At 40.6% G+C, this 18559-nt stretch overlaps 1 protein-coding gene across 1 annotated transcript in view; it reads right to left on the reverse strand.

Annotated features, from left to right (window-relative positions):
- Trim9 (E3 ubiquitin-protein ligase Trim9) overlaps positions 1 to 18559 on the reverse strand; it is a 153649-nt gene that overhangs the window by 14145 nt on the left and 120945 nt on the right. The window contains exons 2-7 of the mRNA XM_080273662.1: positions 13166 to 13261; positions 10601 to 10717; positions 9024 to 9140; positions 6218 to 6374; positions 2529 to 2668; positions 418 to 556 (exon numbers count right to left, since the gene is read on the reverse strand). Of these exons, the coding sequence (XP_080129788.1) occupies positions 418 to 556; positions 2529 to 2668; positions 6218 to 6374; positions 9024 to 9140; positions 10601 to 10717; positions 13166 to 13261 (766 nt within the window). The remainder of the gene's footprint in view (positions 1 to 417; positions 557 to 2528; positions 2669 to 6217; positions 6375 to 9023; positions 9141 to 10600; positions 10718 to 13165; positions 13262 to 18559) is intronic.

Here is an 18559-nt window from a genome sequence, read left to right on the forward strand (position 1 = left end):
ACCTCATGCTACTGGGGGGAGGCAGTGGCTCAACTGGTAAAGAGGTGGTGTGCAGTCCTAACGGACCCAGGTTCAAATCCCGGCTGGAGCAGGGAACAGTTTAAGGATTTGAATTTCATTAAATCAGGCTTTACTGATCTACCAGAAGACCCACCGATATGTAAAAATACCCCCGCTAATACCAATGCACCAGTCCTGTATGAGACAGCCCTAGCATGTATTCAATATGGACGGTGGGTGTTAGCGCCGAAGTGGTGACATGTAGAGGTGTATGGTATGTAGGAGGACTGCTGGGCCTTGACAGCAGGCTGTGATGCCTATGCCCAGAGTCGGACACATAAAAAAACACACACACACACACACACACACAAACAGATATGATGACTGTACAGTAACACAATTGCACCTGGCTCTCACCTTCAGCTGTTTGTAAGCAAAGAGGTTCACAAAATGGTGAACTGCCAGTGGAATTGAATGCTCTCACTCGGGCCCGGTAAATGGAGTTGAAGTGCAGACCATCAATTGTACACACTGTCTCCTCGCCACTGTATACCTCCTGAAGAATGTATAACAGTCATTAAGATATATGCTCCTGAATATCCTAAAGTAACATCTTGGGACCATTTTTCAGAGAGTCCTTCCCTGGCAACTTTATCTCTGGACATTTCCTTGGAAACTTTTAATAAGTGCTGTAACACAGGCCCCTATGTACTTGGAGACATCAGGAAAAGTTGCTGGCAACACTGAAAATGCTATCTTCAGTACTGAGTTGCTTGGGAAAAGTTGCCAGAAAAAACAATCTTAGAACACTGCCTTTACATTACAGTCCTGTATAATAACAACCTTTCTCCTGCTCTGCACATACCACTTAAACATACATTATTCCACAGGTGTACGTGTAATACTGCAAAAACTAGAAGTGCAACTAAATAAATTAACAACTACAAAATCTCCATACGGTCTGCTGAAGAAGTAAATTGATAAAAGAATCAAAGGTTTAACATAAGAGAGACGGAAGTGTTTTTCCAACAATATCACCACCCGAAGCCAATTACCAACTAATAAACAGGATGCAAACTACAGGATAAAGAAATACAGCAAAACCTCACTATAACAGACTAATTGGGGCCCAAGCCATTCCAAAAGAAGTCTATCTATCTATCTATCTATTGCCAGACGCCTCAATCCCGTTTGGGGTGGCCACAAACAAATCGCCTCCAAGTCGCCCTGTCCCCCGCCATTTCACTCCCCTGCTCCCAGCTCACACCCCCCTCTCTCATATACCTCTCCACCCCATCCCTCCATCTCATCCTCGGCCTCCCTCTCCCTCTCTCCCCCTCCACCTCACTCACATACACTCTCTTCGTCAGTGAAATTATGATAAAAGCAACATCCAGACTTCCCCCTGCTAACCAGGAATTTTTCCAAAATATCAGACATTAGTCCAGATCACACAAACAGTTTTTAAACTTTTTTCACTACCATTGCAGTACTGTACTGTATTAAACATTCATTACAATAATCAAATGGTATAATATATATTATGATACTGTACTGTACACTGACAAACATGTCTTAATTTTACCTTATTTTGTGTTGAAAATAGCTGAAGTGGTCAGGCAGCCCGGACTGCTTGTGGCTTTATTGGACTTTTTCTGATATATAAGCATTAAGTCTGGTAGCTCCTTAATTCCAATGAAGGTGATTCCGGTCTACTGAAGTCCATTATAAAGGTTTTACTGTACAGTGCAAGTGACTATAATAACAGAGTAACAGTGTCCCGTGAAATGAACCAAACATCCATTCACTCATTCTTGCAGTCTTTGCTATTGTAGCATTTCCATTCCATAACTAGTAATTATAGTATTTTTCATATCTGCTCCTGCCGGATTACTAAAATATTCCTTCTAACTTTAAACCACATTTTCTTCATCCTGTGCCACTGCCATCTGAATCAAATTACCATTCATACCTGGTCACACCAAATCAAATGAAAATCTGGTTATGTATGAACAAGTTTCATGTATACTGAATACAGTACAGTGCTGTACATTATCTGGACCCTGTGTTAACTTCTCACTATGACGGGTCTCTCCTCATCTTAATATGGAAAAAAAGTTAAATGAAAAAAAGAGAGAAACAATTTAGCAAAGCATGATAACTAAGCCAGCAACTTCTGACGATTCTCCCGGAAATCACAAAGGGGATGAGGGATACCAACTGTTGCATTTTGTGCCATGTACGTCCCACTATAACAATATGATATGAATTACTTAACAACTTCCCATTTTAGAACAATTTATGGGAATCTGATGTAAAATCTGCATCACTGAAGACTAAACCTGAAAATATCTGCTGAAACATCCACATCAAATTCCACGAGAGTTAAACCACTCAGTGCTTTGATAAAATATATTCTATGCATACTACTACCAGAGGATTATACTCTAGAAGACCATGAAGCCAACTTAACCAGAAGCCCATCCAACCATCATTAATCTGCTATACAACAGCATGAACCAACTTACCCTGAAAGGCCCATTTGACCCATCATCAATCTGCAAAGTGTATCCAGTGACACAGGAGTGTGGGTGGGGTACCCAAGCCACAGTGACACTGTTGTTCTCAGAGCTGCACTCTTCAGGGATCATGCTTGGGGTGCCTGGAGCTGTGGGTGAGGTACAAGGTCAGGAAGCCACTATCATGTTAGAGAATGTGAGAGGAATTCATAATGCGAGTGGAAGTCAGAATCTGAGAGAATACACAAGGAAGTCAGAATCAGAGAGAATGTGAAGGGGAGTCAGAATCAGAGAGAATGTGAAAGGGAGTCATAATATGAGAACAGGTGAGACGTCATCATTTGAGTTAATAAGAGAGGGTGAGAGAATGTTAGATGGCATCATAATTTTCGAGAATGTGAGAGGCAGTCATAATTTGAGACAATGTGGAACGAAGTCAGAATTTGAGTGAAAAAGACAGAATGTAAGTGGAAGTCAGAATTTGAGTGAAAAAGAGAGAATGTAAGTGGAAGTCAGAATTTCAGAGAATGTGGGAGTGGGTCAGATTTTGGGAGAACATGGGAGGATATCAGAATTTGAGAGAATGAGAGAGGGAGTCAGAATCTGAGAGAATGAGAAAGAGAGTCACAATCTGAGAGAACAGGAGAGGAAATCTAAAACTGAAAGAATGTGAGAGAATCAAAATTTGTGGAATGTGAGATGAACAAAGTACAAACTATGAGGAAGAAGGGAAGTAGAGGAAATAAAAAGGTGACTGTGAAAAGAAAGTAATTGGTAAATGCAGCTGGACTGTGAAAAGAAAGTAACTGCTAAAGGCTGCTGGAACTACTATACATACATCATCTAATCCTGTGTTGTTCCATGAGGAGCATTGAGGCCTGGGGCAAGGCAAGTTGGTCCTGACATTAAAGATGAAAGTGACCAGCCTCACTCATCCCTGAGTGGCATTATGTGAGCAATAATCCCAACCACCCCTTGGATATAAACCTACATAGGCTCGATACGACTGGACCGTCCTATTTACCCACTAAACCACCAGGTGCCATAATTTGGTTACATGGTTACCACCCAGTGTAGTAAATGGTTTCCTGGTGTACAGGAAACCATTTGACTTGTCACTCACTGTGGAGTCACCTGTGTACAGGAGGAGGAGGAGGACAGAATGAACCAAAGAAGGGCAATACTGCATAATGAAAATCATAAATATGAAATAAAGTAAAATCATTCATAGGCTCATGGATAATTTAAAAAAATGCATAGTACCGCACATCTAAAACTGATATAATACTGAAGCAGTAGCATCTCCACTACTAAAAAAAAAAAAAAAAAAAAAAAAAAAAAAAAAAATCTACCCAATGGGGAAAGGTGCCAAAGTGATTAATGAAATAAATACAGTAGAAGTCCATTAATTCAAACATGGATAATCTGAAAATCCCAATAATCCGAATTTTTGAAGAAGGCTGACAAAAACTTCAAAAGTTAAAAAAATAAATAAATAAAATAAAACATTCAAACTGGGTGCCAAATGTGCCGAACAGTGTGGTCATGGAAGTTTCATGGAAGGAAGCTTCTGTATACTTTGATAAACTGGTGCATTTCACTGAACAAAATAACTGTTACAATGGGACTGAGATAATCAATTTCCATATCTTGCGAAACGAGTTCTATAAGAAACGTGCACAGGCCGTCAGGCAGGAAGATATCTGTGACTGGCTGAAGTGCATGAGCAACCAGGCAGGTAAATCCACTGATGACAATCCAAGACCAGCTACCCACACTCCAAAGATGGCTCCTCAAGGAACGCTAGAAGAAGCAACTAGTCCTGAGCCCATGCTCAAGGACGATGTGTAAAAGTGACAAAGTGAAAGATACTGTACCATAGGTTTAAGAAATTTTCCATGGTAATACATATTACGTTTTTGTGCTTTTACAATACATGCATATTATTATTAACCCTGGACTTACTCTCTCTAATTGGATTTACCTGCCTACAACTGCTGTTTTCAACACTACACAGTACTGGTGAGTTAAACAACCCATAACATCTCTTAATTTACCAATTTCAGTTCATGTCTTCAGTAATACATTATTAAAGTAAAAAATCTGTGTAATACGTAATGTTAATATGTGCCATACTGTATTATGAATGAATGAAAAATGATCCATTCGGTAAAGTTTCAGGTTAAACATGAAATTAAGTGTCTTGGGCGTCCCACCCAAAAATGCGAAAAATCTGATAATCCTAATGATTCTCAGTCCACTGCCATTCTAATTAATGGACCTTTACTGTAAATAAAATAAATAATAACAATTAATAATAATAATAATAATAATCATCATCATCATCATCATCATAACAATAATAATAAAAATAAAGAAGTCAGAAGCTGAATTTTAAAAAATGATGGGAAACTATATAATTTATAGTTTATAAGATTTGAAAACTGTGCCTCAAATGACAGAAATGCTCAAATACAGTGCTGTATAACAACTTACTAAATTTTTCACTGACTAGACTGTATGTTAAGTCCATGCAATGTTTATTTTTAGGGCTGATTAATCTACAAGTACTAATCAATATAGATGTCAAAATCTGATATTGTATTAATAAAACAAGAAAATTTATACTGAACATTCTCTAATGTGTTGAAAGCAGTGACGGAGACTCATCAGTTCAGTTGTGGCTGGTGGGAGTAGCAGCAATCATGCACAGTTTGAAGTAATGATGTTTTTATTTACCACTCATTCATGCTTAGTATATAATCAGGAATTTAGATGACCAGTTTCAACAACTCATTAATCTCCATGATTCCTCTTCCCACAGTTCCACCAACATTCCTAGTCTGCAAGTCCATTTAAGGATGAAATTTTAAAATTTTCTGAACTTTAGTGTAGGAGTCTGGTTCCAGTGAAGTTCTGTCATATTTAAAATCACTGGAAGCATTGGTTACTGACATTTACAACTATACTAAAGATCCATTTACAAGCAGGCAATATGTTTTGATCAATCCTTGCAGTGGCTACCTTTCCCCTGAGAGTGTGTGATGCCATTCTGCTGTGGTGCCGTGCGGGCAGGAGGGGGTGGAGGAGGAGGGAGGGGGGTGTCATCCCCACCTGTATCCGCTGCTAAGACGGCAGGGCCACCCGGGGCTCCTTTAGGTTTGCGTGCAAGAAAACATTGACCAGTTTCACTAAGGCCTAGCTCACTAATTCTGTGCTTTTACAACAAGAGTTCTGTTCAACACTTTCAGTCTGGTTAATGGCTGTGCCCAGTTTCATTAATGCCTGTGTAAATTATATGTTGTGGTTTTAAATTATAACTGTTCCCTAATGTTTAACTATTTTGCTCCAAAGATTTCACCTGCAGCTGCTGCTACCAGATAATTTTATTCAGGTGACAGAAATGCTAACAGCTATCTTTCTCATCAACATTCTTTTACAAAACCTTCTCTTGTATTCTTAAGTAATTTCATATGAAATACTGCATCAATATAAAGAAAAAATTCACAAATGAATTCAGTACTGTGCTGAATATTTTCTACTCAAATGTAAAATACAGTACCTGTACAGTATCTAGTTAGACTCTTAATCTTAAACTTTATCCACGATGGCTGCAGCAATATCACCTCCAAGCCTCTCCATCACAACTCATCACAATCTATATTCCAGTATACCAACCAACTATGCACCCAACTTACGTTTTAGCTGTATGAACGTGAGCTGCTGTATGGCTGTGAGGAGCGTGTGATCGTCAAGTGTGAGAGAAAAGGAGGGAGGGACTCTAGGTTCTGGGATCATGGTCTCCTCCCACTCTCGTCTCGCACCACATACTCTCTCTTCCAGAACCTCTCGTGCCTATGTGAGAGAGAAAAATTGTGCAAATACAGTATAGTTTAACACTCATTACCACCTCCATCATTATCATCATCACCATCTCATCATTACCATATCATACATCTGCTCCCATTCTTGTTTTGCTCCACTCATTCTCACTTCTACGACCTCCCATGCCTGCATGAGAGAGACAAGATGAGCTAACAGAGGTTAGTGTCAAGCCTGGGACAAAAGTTCGACTAATATTACACCTTTTCTACCTTTCATCTCTTCTGCTGGTTAATCTTCTGAAGGGGAAAACAAACACGGAAGATAATCAAGTTATTTCTGTTCAGGTTTTTGTAGATGAGGCTATACAGTAACCCCCTGATTATCCATCATAATTCAGCCAAAACAATGTCAGATAATGATTTTTTTCAGGTAATTCCATACTAATCCCCCAGCCCCTCTACAGGGAGTATATCATCATCATCATCATCATCTGAACCTCCTTTCCCACCCTATGCCAAGGAAAACCCAGTATTGTACGGTATAACTATCCAAACATAGAAAAACTAACCCCAAATAGTTTTCTTGATAAAAAGTCATGGTAGGCTTGCCCTTCGAGCTCACAGGTGCACGAGTGTTTCAGCAGGACGATGCACCTGCTCATAAAGCCAAATCTGTCACCAAATGGCTTCGTGACTGCGAGGTATCCTTCATGAAAGACTGGCCAGGCAACAGCCCAGACCTCAACCCAATAGAAAACCTCTGGTACCTCGTAAAGAAGAATCTCCAAGGGAAGGACGTGAGCTCTCTGCCTAAGCTGGAAGCAGCCATTCATGAGTCCTGGGCAAGTATATCACCCCAGCACCTGAGGAACCTCGCCCTTTCACTTCCACGACGTCTCAGGTCCGTGATGAAGAGCAAAGGATACCCTACCAAGCATTAATGGTAAATGTAATGCATTATTTACATGTTTTTCCATAGTTGAAAGGTTTGTTTCGTAGGACGGACGCAGGGCGCGCAATACTTTTGTTGAGCATTGTATATATCCTGTCACTGTACTGTAATATTGTACCTTATAAAGTTGAGTAAAGTCTTGGTAAATTGGTACATATATAATCTACCCTTGCTGGCAAGGTTTGTTTTTCTACTCAACTTCAGGAAGCACTCACAGGACATGGTGGAAATAAAAATAATTTACTGTTCCTCTATTTCTACTACTTAGAAAATTTTTACATTACTACTCTGAGCTTAATAAACACTCAAAATAATTCATATTTGTATGTATAACCCTACACTTCCAAAATGTATAATAATAGTATGTTAACTGCAGAAATCTGCTGATTTACTTGGAGTCAACCGGTATGGTTGACTGTGGTCTCATTTTCCTTGGATGAGTGGAAACATATTTATGATTTCACTTATTTATACTATTAATAACCAAGGTTAACTAAATTCACCACAATCCAAGACGTTTGTAGCAAATATGAAGTGAAAAATTCTCTTCACTCCTTCTCTACCAATATTAGGCTTCACACACTACAAACATTTATTTCAAATCCATGCAATGAACTTGTATCACCATTCAACACCAACAGCTTAATGTACAAGATTACTCCTCCATCAATCCTCCAGTCCCTTATTTCCCCAGCATGAGAATACGGTACAAAGCTATTAAGTTCACATATTTAACACAAGATTGAACAGTTGCTCATCCCCAGAGCAGCATTATTTGAGCAAAGAGTTCCAACCTCCCATCAGAAAAACAGAAAAGAGAAAATAACATTAGTTCTACTGTACTGTTCTAAGTGACTTGAGAATGAACATATAAAGAATAGCAAATACTTTTTGGCATGATGCTGCAACATCACATTTACCGTTCTTGTACGAGCCTGTTAACTGGGTGGAGACGCAAATGTGGTGTCCATCCAGGAATCAAAACTTGACTATTCCCTCCACCACGCCACAGCATGACACTGTCAGCCACAAGGGAACACTGGTTCAGTTCATGGTACAGCCCTGCAGGGGCAGCTGCCCGAATGCAGTTGCTGGGTCTGCTTGGCCAGACAGACTGGGGTTGATCAACAACAACAACTGTTCTCCTGCACTATAGTGAATCTAGTGATACAGCCTGCTTTGTTTGTGGGCCCATTATACTGTGTACATGCAGTTCACTAAAGTCACTACTCTGTGGTGTATGAACAGTAATATGGAGGTGAAGAGTCTGATGTGGGTGTTTAGATTTAATAATATACAAGTTTTACAAACTTTACCATTTCTCTAATAATCTACAATACTATATAATCCTGAACATGTGCCTGTGTGTCCATGTATGTAATGCAGCCGAGACAGGAAAAGGGATTTCCATGAAACTTGGCAGGATGGTTGGAACTGGGTCGCAAATGGGTCCATTTCAACTTCATGTTGATTGAGTTCTAAAGGGGTGTTTTGGCTCCTAATTATTATCCCCATTGGTGTTACACTATGTGGAAAATGCAGCAGGGCATTACCATAAAGCTTCATGCCTCTCAGCCTTAATGCAAAGTGAAACACAGTTCAGAAATGACTCTCATCGGAGCAAGTGCTGAGGAATCTGATAGGGTCATGAGATGCTTCTTATAGTCCTATAATACCAGTACTTAAATACTGTGTAACAGTTATAATCCCATTAACTGCATAACATACCTCCATGAAGGATGCAGGGTCAGATTCCTTGAGGGCCTCTATACAAAAGTGAATGGTGGCAGTGGTGGCCTGCAGTGTGTGGGTGTAGTCTGTCACCTGCTCTCTCAATGCCTGCACCTGCAATAAAATGCCATTAAAAGGAGTGCAGTGTATGGAAGTGAAACTCAGGCCCATATTCTCACTGGCTCAGGAGGGGATATGGCTGGTTAATATCCTTGTGCATGTGATATGTGGAGCGTATAGTGATATTACAATGATTAATGTAATATGGAGATGGGCAGTAAGGTGTAAAAAGCAAAGTAAGCTGCTTAGGAAAAGGTATTACGAGCTTCCTCAGTGGACATGAATATGGGCCTTGGACTTTGCTGAAAAGAGGTGAAAATGAGTTATCTGAGTGAAGCATATGGCACTATGTGAAGAGATAAACAGACAAATGAGCAAATTTGGGAGCACTGTGGTGAATATGTGGATGTGCTGGTAAGTGTGAGGAGGAGTAACTACCTTGAGATGGTATGACCAAATGGAGCAAGCGAAAAGGGAGAGATTGGATATAGAAGAGTGAGGTAGAGGGAGACCAAGAATGAGGTGGGAGAATGGAGAGATATATAAATGAGAGTGGTGTGGGATGGGGAGAGAAACACCTGATGGCAAGCGAAAGGGTGATGCAGGAAGGGGAGAGATTCATCTGATGTTAATGTGTTTGTTCTTGGCCACCCCCTGGCTATAGATAGACTAGTATCCTATGCTGGTATGGAATGACGAACTACAATGACTTTTAGCCCTTTCAATCCAAGATGTTCTTCCAAAGCTGAGTAAAATCATCTGGTGGTGGCAAAAGGAATGACAAAAATATCATAGTGATTTATCACACATGACGCTTGCCCCTTGCAGCTCATGTGTTCCTTCCTAAGCTGACTGTCTGCTTGTAGAGAGATGAATTAGTAAAGTCATTATAAGAGTCCAGGGGTTAAGATAGATGGGATGTTTGCAAGAGGGTGCTGGAGGATTAGGGAATGGCAGTGGAGGTGGTAGGTACTGTACAGGTATACACCCAAGAGATGTCACAGTGCAGAGGGAAATGGAGCAAAATCTCTTGGTTTGTGTGAATGGTGTGACATACACTTTTAGAAATCAATTTATTTAAGCAGACTATTGCCTCACACTCAGAAAAGCCAGTGGCATTTAGCTAATTTTCTTGATAACTTTCTGGTCAACTTATATGAAACTTTATCACACCTTTTGTCTTACCATGTTTCAGAATGGTAACTGTAAATCATGGCTGACTGGTATATCATTAATGTTCAACAAGCCAACTGTATCCCATGATTTTTGGTCATTCTGACGATTCCACATAGTGTGACCAACAGCTTCTTGAATGACTGTATTTATGAGAAGTGTTAATCTGATAATATATAAGTGTCACTCTGCATCAGCTGTACTTTCAAGTGTATCTGTAAGCACATAACAAGAAGGCAATAACAAAAGACAGCAGAATGTTCTTGATGGATTCAAGACACAACAAAATATCACTTATCTTCCTATTATACTTTACACTGGACCCATGTGGTATATCTCACCTTAGCATCACGCTGCCTCCTGACCCAGTTGATGAGCTCTGTGCGGCGGTTCTGCAGTGCCTCCACTAGCGCATCTATCTGAGCCACCACCACGCCCTCCACCTCACGACAGTTACCCTGCAAGTACAATACTTGGTATGTGATGGGTATATGACAACTTATGATCAGACTACAGACTGCAAAGATGGGTTTACATATAATGTACTGTACTGTAATATATATGAGAGCACATCAGTACCAGTACAAAAGAAACAGAGCATTGTGCTATGAAATTATCCCTCATAAAGAGACCTGTTGCCCTCATAAAGAGACCTGTTGGACACACTAATTATCTAGTTCAATATACTGTACTTTGATCTTGACACAAACAGCGGATATACTAATGGTTGTAGATGATTTTACTTTGCAAAGAGAAACCCCTAACAAGTAATGGCTTACAGTACCCAAATTTGCCGTACAGGCAGAAATTCCTGTGGAAACACTTTAGTCAGCCAAGGATCTTCACATACTGGGAGTAGTTAACATTAGAAACTTAAGCTTTGTTTTTCACTTAAAGTTCAAGCACCGATGATCTGCTCAAGGATGTTCAAAAGTGAAATAAACCAAGGACAGGCAACCTAACCAACCAAAACTCTGTAGCTAACCTGCGGCAGGATATAACCCATGGAAAGGGGGTGGGGGAGATGTTACGCATTAAAATGAGCTGCAAACGCCATGACGAAATACCAATTATCGAATCGACGGTCATTTACCAAATCGACACTGAATCGGTACTTTTAACCCCTCTGCAGCCACACTTCATATGCATGTCTCTTCTCAGCCACAGCCATACTTATTTCCTCGCACCACCATTCACTTCCTTTTCTTACACCACCACCCACACGTCTCACACCACACACCTCTTCTGCATGCCCCACCACAGCACTCTGAAACAACTGCCATTCCTCCTCCACACTGCTATTTTCCTGATCTTTCATTGCATTCCACTCATCTTTCAATTTCTCCTAATACTCTATCATTTTCTCTCTTTTATCCAACTCACTTTCAAAACCTTCCTGCTACACCTAACCCTCCTAGCTCTCACCCATCTCTTACCTACTCTTAACTTTCCCTCCACCAGGTAGTGGTCAGACATACCTCCACCCTCCCCTCTCAAAACTCTCAAATCCAACAATCTTCGTATTACATTCCTAGACACAACCACATAGTCCATCAATGCTTTATCCACAACCATTCCACCCTCCTCTCTCACCCATGTATACTTATAAATATCTTTCTTCTCAAACAGCGTATTTCCAATCATCATCTCTCGCTCAACACACATCCCTATCATTCGTTCCTCACTTTCATCTCTTTCAGGCACACCATGCATACCAACTACACCTTCAACTGCTACATTTCCCACTCTAGCATTCAGATCTCCCATCATTACCACATTCACATTCGCTCCAAAACTCTGCAGACACTCATCAACATCATTCCAGAAAGACTCCCTCTCTTCTTCATCCCTTTCACTACCAGGCCCATATGCACTCACAAACACCCACAACTCACGTTCAAATTTCGCTTTCACCCACATCAGTCTCGATGACACTTCCTTCCATTCAATCACACACTGCTGTACTTCCGGACTCACTAACAAGGTCACACCTACTCTTGCCCTTCCTCTATCAACACCTGACAATCTTCCATTCACACTTCCAAACATAGACTCACCCTTCCCTTTCATCTTCGTTTCACTCAAAGCTAACACATCCAACTTTCTTCTCACAAACATTCTTCCAATCTCCTCCCTTTTAGCCTCAATCGTACTACATCCACGCACATTCATAGACCCAATCTTCAGAGTACGGGGATAACTCAATCTCCCATCCCATTCTCTGGTCTGTCTCTTTTTAGGAACTAAAAAGCAGAGGAGGGGATCCCTAGTCCCCTCACCCCGCCACTTTTAGTCTCCTTTAACGACACGCAGGGAATACGGTGGCAGTATTCTTTCTAACACAACCTGGCCGCAGAGTAGTAGTACCACCCCATAGTGTATATATATATATATATATATATATATATATATATATATATATATATATATATATATATATATATATATATAATTGTTTTGCCAGCAGATATTCAGTTGCGCAGCACTTCACCCATTTTCTAACAATCTCTTCACATGTCCAAATCAACCTCAGCCTTCCCATACAAATTACCTCATTAACACTCACTTCTCAATTGGCCTCTTCATCCTGCACAAGTTCTCTTCCTCAAAGTGGCAATAAACATATTTTATCATTTTCATTTTAGTCCTGTATGTAAAAATATGCGCATTACTTCCTTAACTAATCAACGCACAAATATTATTCCGCATCAAAACATTAAAACCAACAGCTAAGTGGAATTGAAAGATGCAAAGGACACTGTAATAGGTACAGTAAAATCCCCTTCAGTCTATAATCTCGATATATTTTAACCCAGCTACTGCCAGATGGTTCTGTTCAGTTCAGGGGAGGCCTGTCAGCTTGAAGGAGCATGAGAATATAATACATAAAGACAACTGCAACTCACATGAACCTCCTCTGAAAGCGTCTTGAGGGTGTGTATGAACTCGGTGGCAGCCCGAGCCTTCTCTGACAGCTGCTGCAACGCTTGTGATAACTCAGTCTGGAAAAAAAAAGTAAAACGTGTAAAAATATAAACGTGTAAAATATAAATACTTAATAATACGAACAATAAAGTTTTAAAACAATCATGCATTTCTATTTTATTATGTTAAAGTCAAATGAGCATATTAACTATATTACCTGTGGCATTCTGATTTTACTTTTTTATTACCAGGTACTTGTAGTCCCTCTCTCTCTCTCTCTCTCTCTCTCTCTCTCTCTCTCTCTCTCTCTCTCTCGAAATTTTCACCTATCTGCAAAACTCACCTCAACAGTCATTTCCCACCTCTTCACAGAAAACAATTTATTATTATCTCCTCTTCCCTCTCTCCAGCAGCCCCTCCCACCCACCCACATAGCAGCAGGTTCACAACCAGTTCCTCCCTCACAAACCCAAACCCCCGGCCTACACATAACCATCACATCCTCTGCCCCTACCACCCACACTCACACCTGCATCCTCCCTCACTTAGCAACTCTCACTCCTCTAAAGGAGACTAAAGCCTTGAATCCGGTGACGTCTTTTTATTTAATGCTTGCATCCTCCTGACGATTTTTTTCACCTGAGGAAAGGTATCTTGTATCGAAAGAGTTAGTGACGGCTATATCTAACTCCTCAATATAGAAAAATCTTCTATATGGCGATTAATAATAATTCTGGTGGTAGCACTATGGAAAAAAAAAAAAAAAATCCCCCTGCCCACCCACTCACTTTCTCAGGCCCATATCCTCCAGTGTTGCCAACCGTAGGGCGATCGCCCTATGTGTAGGGCGATTAAGCATCATATCATGGATTGTAAGGCCTTACGGCGATTTTACAGAAGCTGAACAAAACGTAGGGCGATTTTGAATTTTTGGTATGAGTTATATTTACTTTGCAGCAAGAGATAAATAATATACGCGGAACGGAAATATGTTCAAAAACGGTAGTGGTTTTTAATATTCTCTATTACCCTCTAGAAAAACTGGTTAAATGATAACTAATGAGTGAATCTGGCAGCTGACAGCGCATCAGCTGCTGGGCCGCTGGTGTGACGGTAAAGTGAACAGGACGTATAACTATACAGCTGACGTACCCAATACGGGGGTATCCACAAGGTGCTCACGCAATGCGTACACTCATTACATATTAAAATTATTTTTACATGAAAACAAGGTGTAGGTTTAGTCCTGCACTAAACAAAAACCATAATAGCTGTATGCTATTATATATATATAACTACCAACTTGTAGAGTAATAAATTCATCCTGAGCCGTAGACGATGAAGGAAATGTAGGGCCTTTTCAGCGTTTGCGTAGGGCGAAGAATTTTAGAGGTTGGCAACACTGATATCCTTGCTTTTCAATGTGCTTTTCCATACACCTCTACAAGTACTTCCATCCTCTACGTTCTTCCTCCCGTCGCTCTACTCCTTCCCATCCACTTGGTTGCAGTTCTCACTCATTTCCTCGCCAATTATCGTACTTCCTATCTCCCGCCCACTCTTGCCACTCATGTACCATCCCTTCTCTAATCCGCATCCTCACCCACCCACCGCCTTCCTTTATTCTTTGTTTTACTTCATCAGTCTCACTGTCCATCCCACCCTTTTGTTCTCTGCTTAATAATCTAACCAGTCTTTCCCGCCATATTAAATTTCCTCTTCTCAACCACAGACTTCCTCCTACTGTCAAATTCACTAATTTCTATCTACGCTTCCCTTCCAGCTCAACCAAAATCCACCTTTCTACTGTCACAGAAACGTCGAAATATCACGAAGGACTTATCCCTATCTTCAGCAGAGTTGGTTCCATCACAGCCTGGCCCCATACAACTCATCACACCATCACAACTCACGGAACACACCCAGTACCGCACAAACATTGTAACCCAAATACTCAAAATTCCACCTTCCCGGTCCATTTCTATCTATAATAGTATATATGTTCCTGTTTCGGATATAAAAATCTAAAGATAAGTGAGCAAATTGTGTAGTGGGCAAATGTGCAGTAAATATGAGCTGTACGATACTTCTTCCTGTCACAGATGAAAGGAAGCAAAAGAGGCGACAAGCAAAAGGAACATCTCATCTGGATAACTGCCTCGTTATAAACAATTATACCAATTACAGTCCAAACCAGCCAACCTTACTAACAGGCAGCAACAAGAAACAGGAACAAGTGTTAAGCGTTAAGAAAAAAATGTTTATCAAAACAATCGGTACAAACTTTTTCCTCGTAAACTTCGGCTCAGCTGCCAAAGTCACGACTTTTGTTTACAAGCCCAAAACACACAAACTGCTGAAAGGAGAAAACTATTCACGCATACGAACATTAAAATAGTGTAAAATAACACCTTCATAAATGTCCGCAACACAAATATAGGAGAGGTCACGCCATAAAGTTAAAAAAAAACACACACACACACACACACACACGAACTAGAAAGCAAAATCGGACAAAAACCGCGCCAGCTGTTTCTCGTGACCTCACCAAGCCGTGACCTGACCCTCCGAGACCCAAGCACGTGATAAAATTTGATCCCTGACCTCAGACACAGGGCTAATAGGGGATGGCTGCGTTTAATGGAGGAATCATCATGTGTTTGCGGTGGGGTGAGTGTGATGGAGTACACGGAAACTTTATATAATGGGTCAATTGTAGTCTTATCTAATTAGTTACAGCACTTTGTTTGGCTGATAGTCTCGCGTAATGGTATCACTACAAGGAATTATTTTTTGTTTATTCAGAGAGAAAACATTAATCAGCAACTTAACCCTTCTCTACAACATATTCTTTTTTTTTTATAAATGGAGCTACAACTAAGACGATCTTGCTCAACCATGGAAGGATTTCTACTCAACGGCACAGCAAAATTCTTCAGTTGAGTCTCTAAAGCTGAATTAAATCGCCTGAGGTTACGAAGAATGTGATAAACTACGTCATCACAATGACCACTTCATGATGTTTGTTCTTGCTGCCTCCAGACGATTTTATATTCAACTGTGGAATTATATCAAGCAGTGCTGGGGTTAATAAAAGCTATATCTAACCCCTCCGCTTTGAAAACCCCTAAGCTGAATACAATCATATGGAGAGAGCAAGAAACTTTTCAGATTCACGAGATTCAAGTCTCACTCCTGTACCCGCCTAGTAACTGGCTGCCATGAGCTACCTCTTGAGCTGCTGCTGCTACGGTATATACTACTTTTTGCTTTCGTCCATTTTTCCGTTACTGCACAAAGAAAATAATTACGAGATCAATTGAAAGTCCACTCCCATACCCACCATGCACCTATGAAGGTCCACTATTATTACTGCTGTTGTTGTTGTTTGTTGTTGTTGTTATAACCCCTCAACTACGAGGTCTTTGCGCTTATCCTTGTTACCACCGGATGATTTGGATTCGGCTAAGGATGAACCTTGGGTAGAACAGCTAATTAAGGCTATATCTTACTCTTCCAGATTAAGACATCTCGTAAGCAGAATAAAATACGTCTAGTGATTACTCTAAATGAAGTAATTAACATGAAACACTGGACTTCTATCCTAAGACCAAACTCACACTTAAACACACAAGACACTATTCATGTGTGCGCTTGTTTATGTGCATTTCCTTGTGACCTTCTTCCCACCCTCCGTGTGTGTGTGTGTGTGTGTGTGTGTGTGTGTGTGTGTGTGTGTGTGTGTGTGTGTGTGTGTGTGTGTGTGTGTGACCTGCTTCTGTGTTCCTGTTCCCATGTGTGATATCTTGGCCTTGCACATCACCCGGTCGTAAAAGAAAAACGTACTGCCAAGAACCGTGATGATGATGATGATGATGATGATGTGTTATGAAGGCTTTATCAGTATATTCACCAGCGACATAACGTTATGATAAATATGTGCTCCTGCTCATAAGAAAAAATAATAATAATACCCGGTACTAACCACGGTAACTGATTTTAACGATGGGAAACCCGTCCTTAATTATACTTACAGAACGTCCCCAAAATACTTTGTCTGTGTGAATCTGTCTGTCTGTCTGTCTGTCTGTCTCTCTCTCTCTGTGAAGGTCACAATGTAACAAACAACTGCAACAAGTACAGTACTTCCTGGGGTGAAGCGGAGGTCACGAACACAGTGCTATGTGTAATGATGTTGAGTGTGTATAACGGTGATAATTGAGAGAGAGAGAGAGAGAGAGAGAGAGAGAGAGAGAGAGAGAGAGCGCAACGTTCAATAAAGGAACATAAGGCACAAAAAGCAGACCAACATCTTAAAAACACCAAAAAGCTTCAGGCAGTACGATATTCACAAACATTCTTGAGCTTCAACTGAGTATTATGATTGCGTACAATTTTATTTTCACTTTTCCTGCAATAAATCGTCCAGAGGTTAAAGAAACACAGAACTTAGATATCCTCGGGCTGAAGGGGTACAATTTTATTATTACCGTACTAGTGCACCGTGTATCATTTTCCCCCCCATTTCATCCCTGACTGACTTAATGAGGACTGGCAGTGGGTGGATGCAAGATCTTGGGAGTATTTTTTAACATCTTGGCTGGGTGGTCGTCCCTGTCAGCTGGAGGACGACTAACAAGCGGGGAGAGCTGGGTAACAAGATGGGATGATCTTTATTATGGACGACACGGTATCATGTTTTCGGGTCTGCCACCTTGCGGTTGTTGTCTGGAGTTTCGGGTACTATAGACAGCTTGTTTTCACTTGATGGGACTTGGCCACTCCCACACTTAAATACCAATACTAAGCTGTGCTTGTATGATATTCGATAAGCCTTTCTTATACGGCAGGAATGAGTCTCCTTCTTACTAGTCAGACCGACCTTGCCATCAACTGAGCTGGAAGGGTTAGGGATTCTGGTCAACTTAGAACATAATTGTGTGCTATAGCGACAGTCTAATTACTGGTACCTTTAGATACGACAACTCCAGTAACGACTGTTTTGTCCTGGCGCATTATCTCGATGTACAGAAACACACTTGTAATGAGGAGGTGTTAGGGAGCCTCCTAGACCGACAAAATTAGAGGCACTAGTAGAATAAACATGCAGAGGTGTGGCGTTAACCTTTTCAGTACGGTGGCGGCTTTCTGAAGTTTATCGATACTGCTACCCAATAATTTTATTCGAATTAGTAAAGCATCCTTGTTGCAAGGAAGTCAACGAAGGCTGTATCTAGTCCGCCCCAGTTTGAAAAGACTAAGGAAAATATAATCGTCTGGAAATAATGAGATTAAAATGTCACCGGATTGAAGGGGTTCACCCGTTCTGTCAAATGTCGTGTTTTAAACTGTATTCTTTCTACCTCTAAACGATT

Source organism: Coenobita brevimanus, chromosome 1 (assembly GCF_032717465.1).
Source record: "Coenobita brevimanus isolate Jiangsu-jjx chromosome 1, ASM3271746v2, whole genome shotgun sequence".
Lineage (NCBI taxonomy): Eukaryota > Metazoa > Arthropoda > Malacostraca > Decapoda > Coenobitidae > Coenobita > Coenobita brevimanus.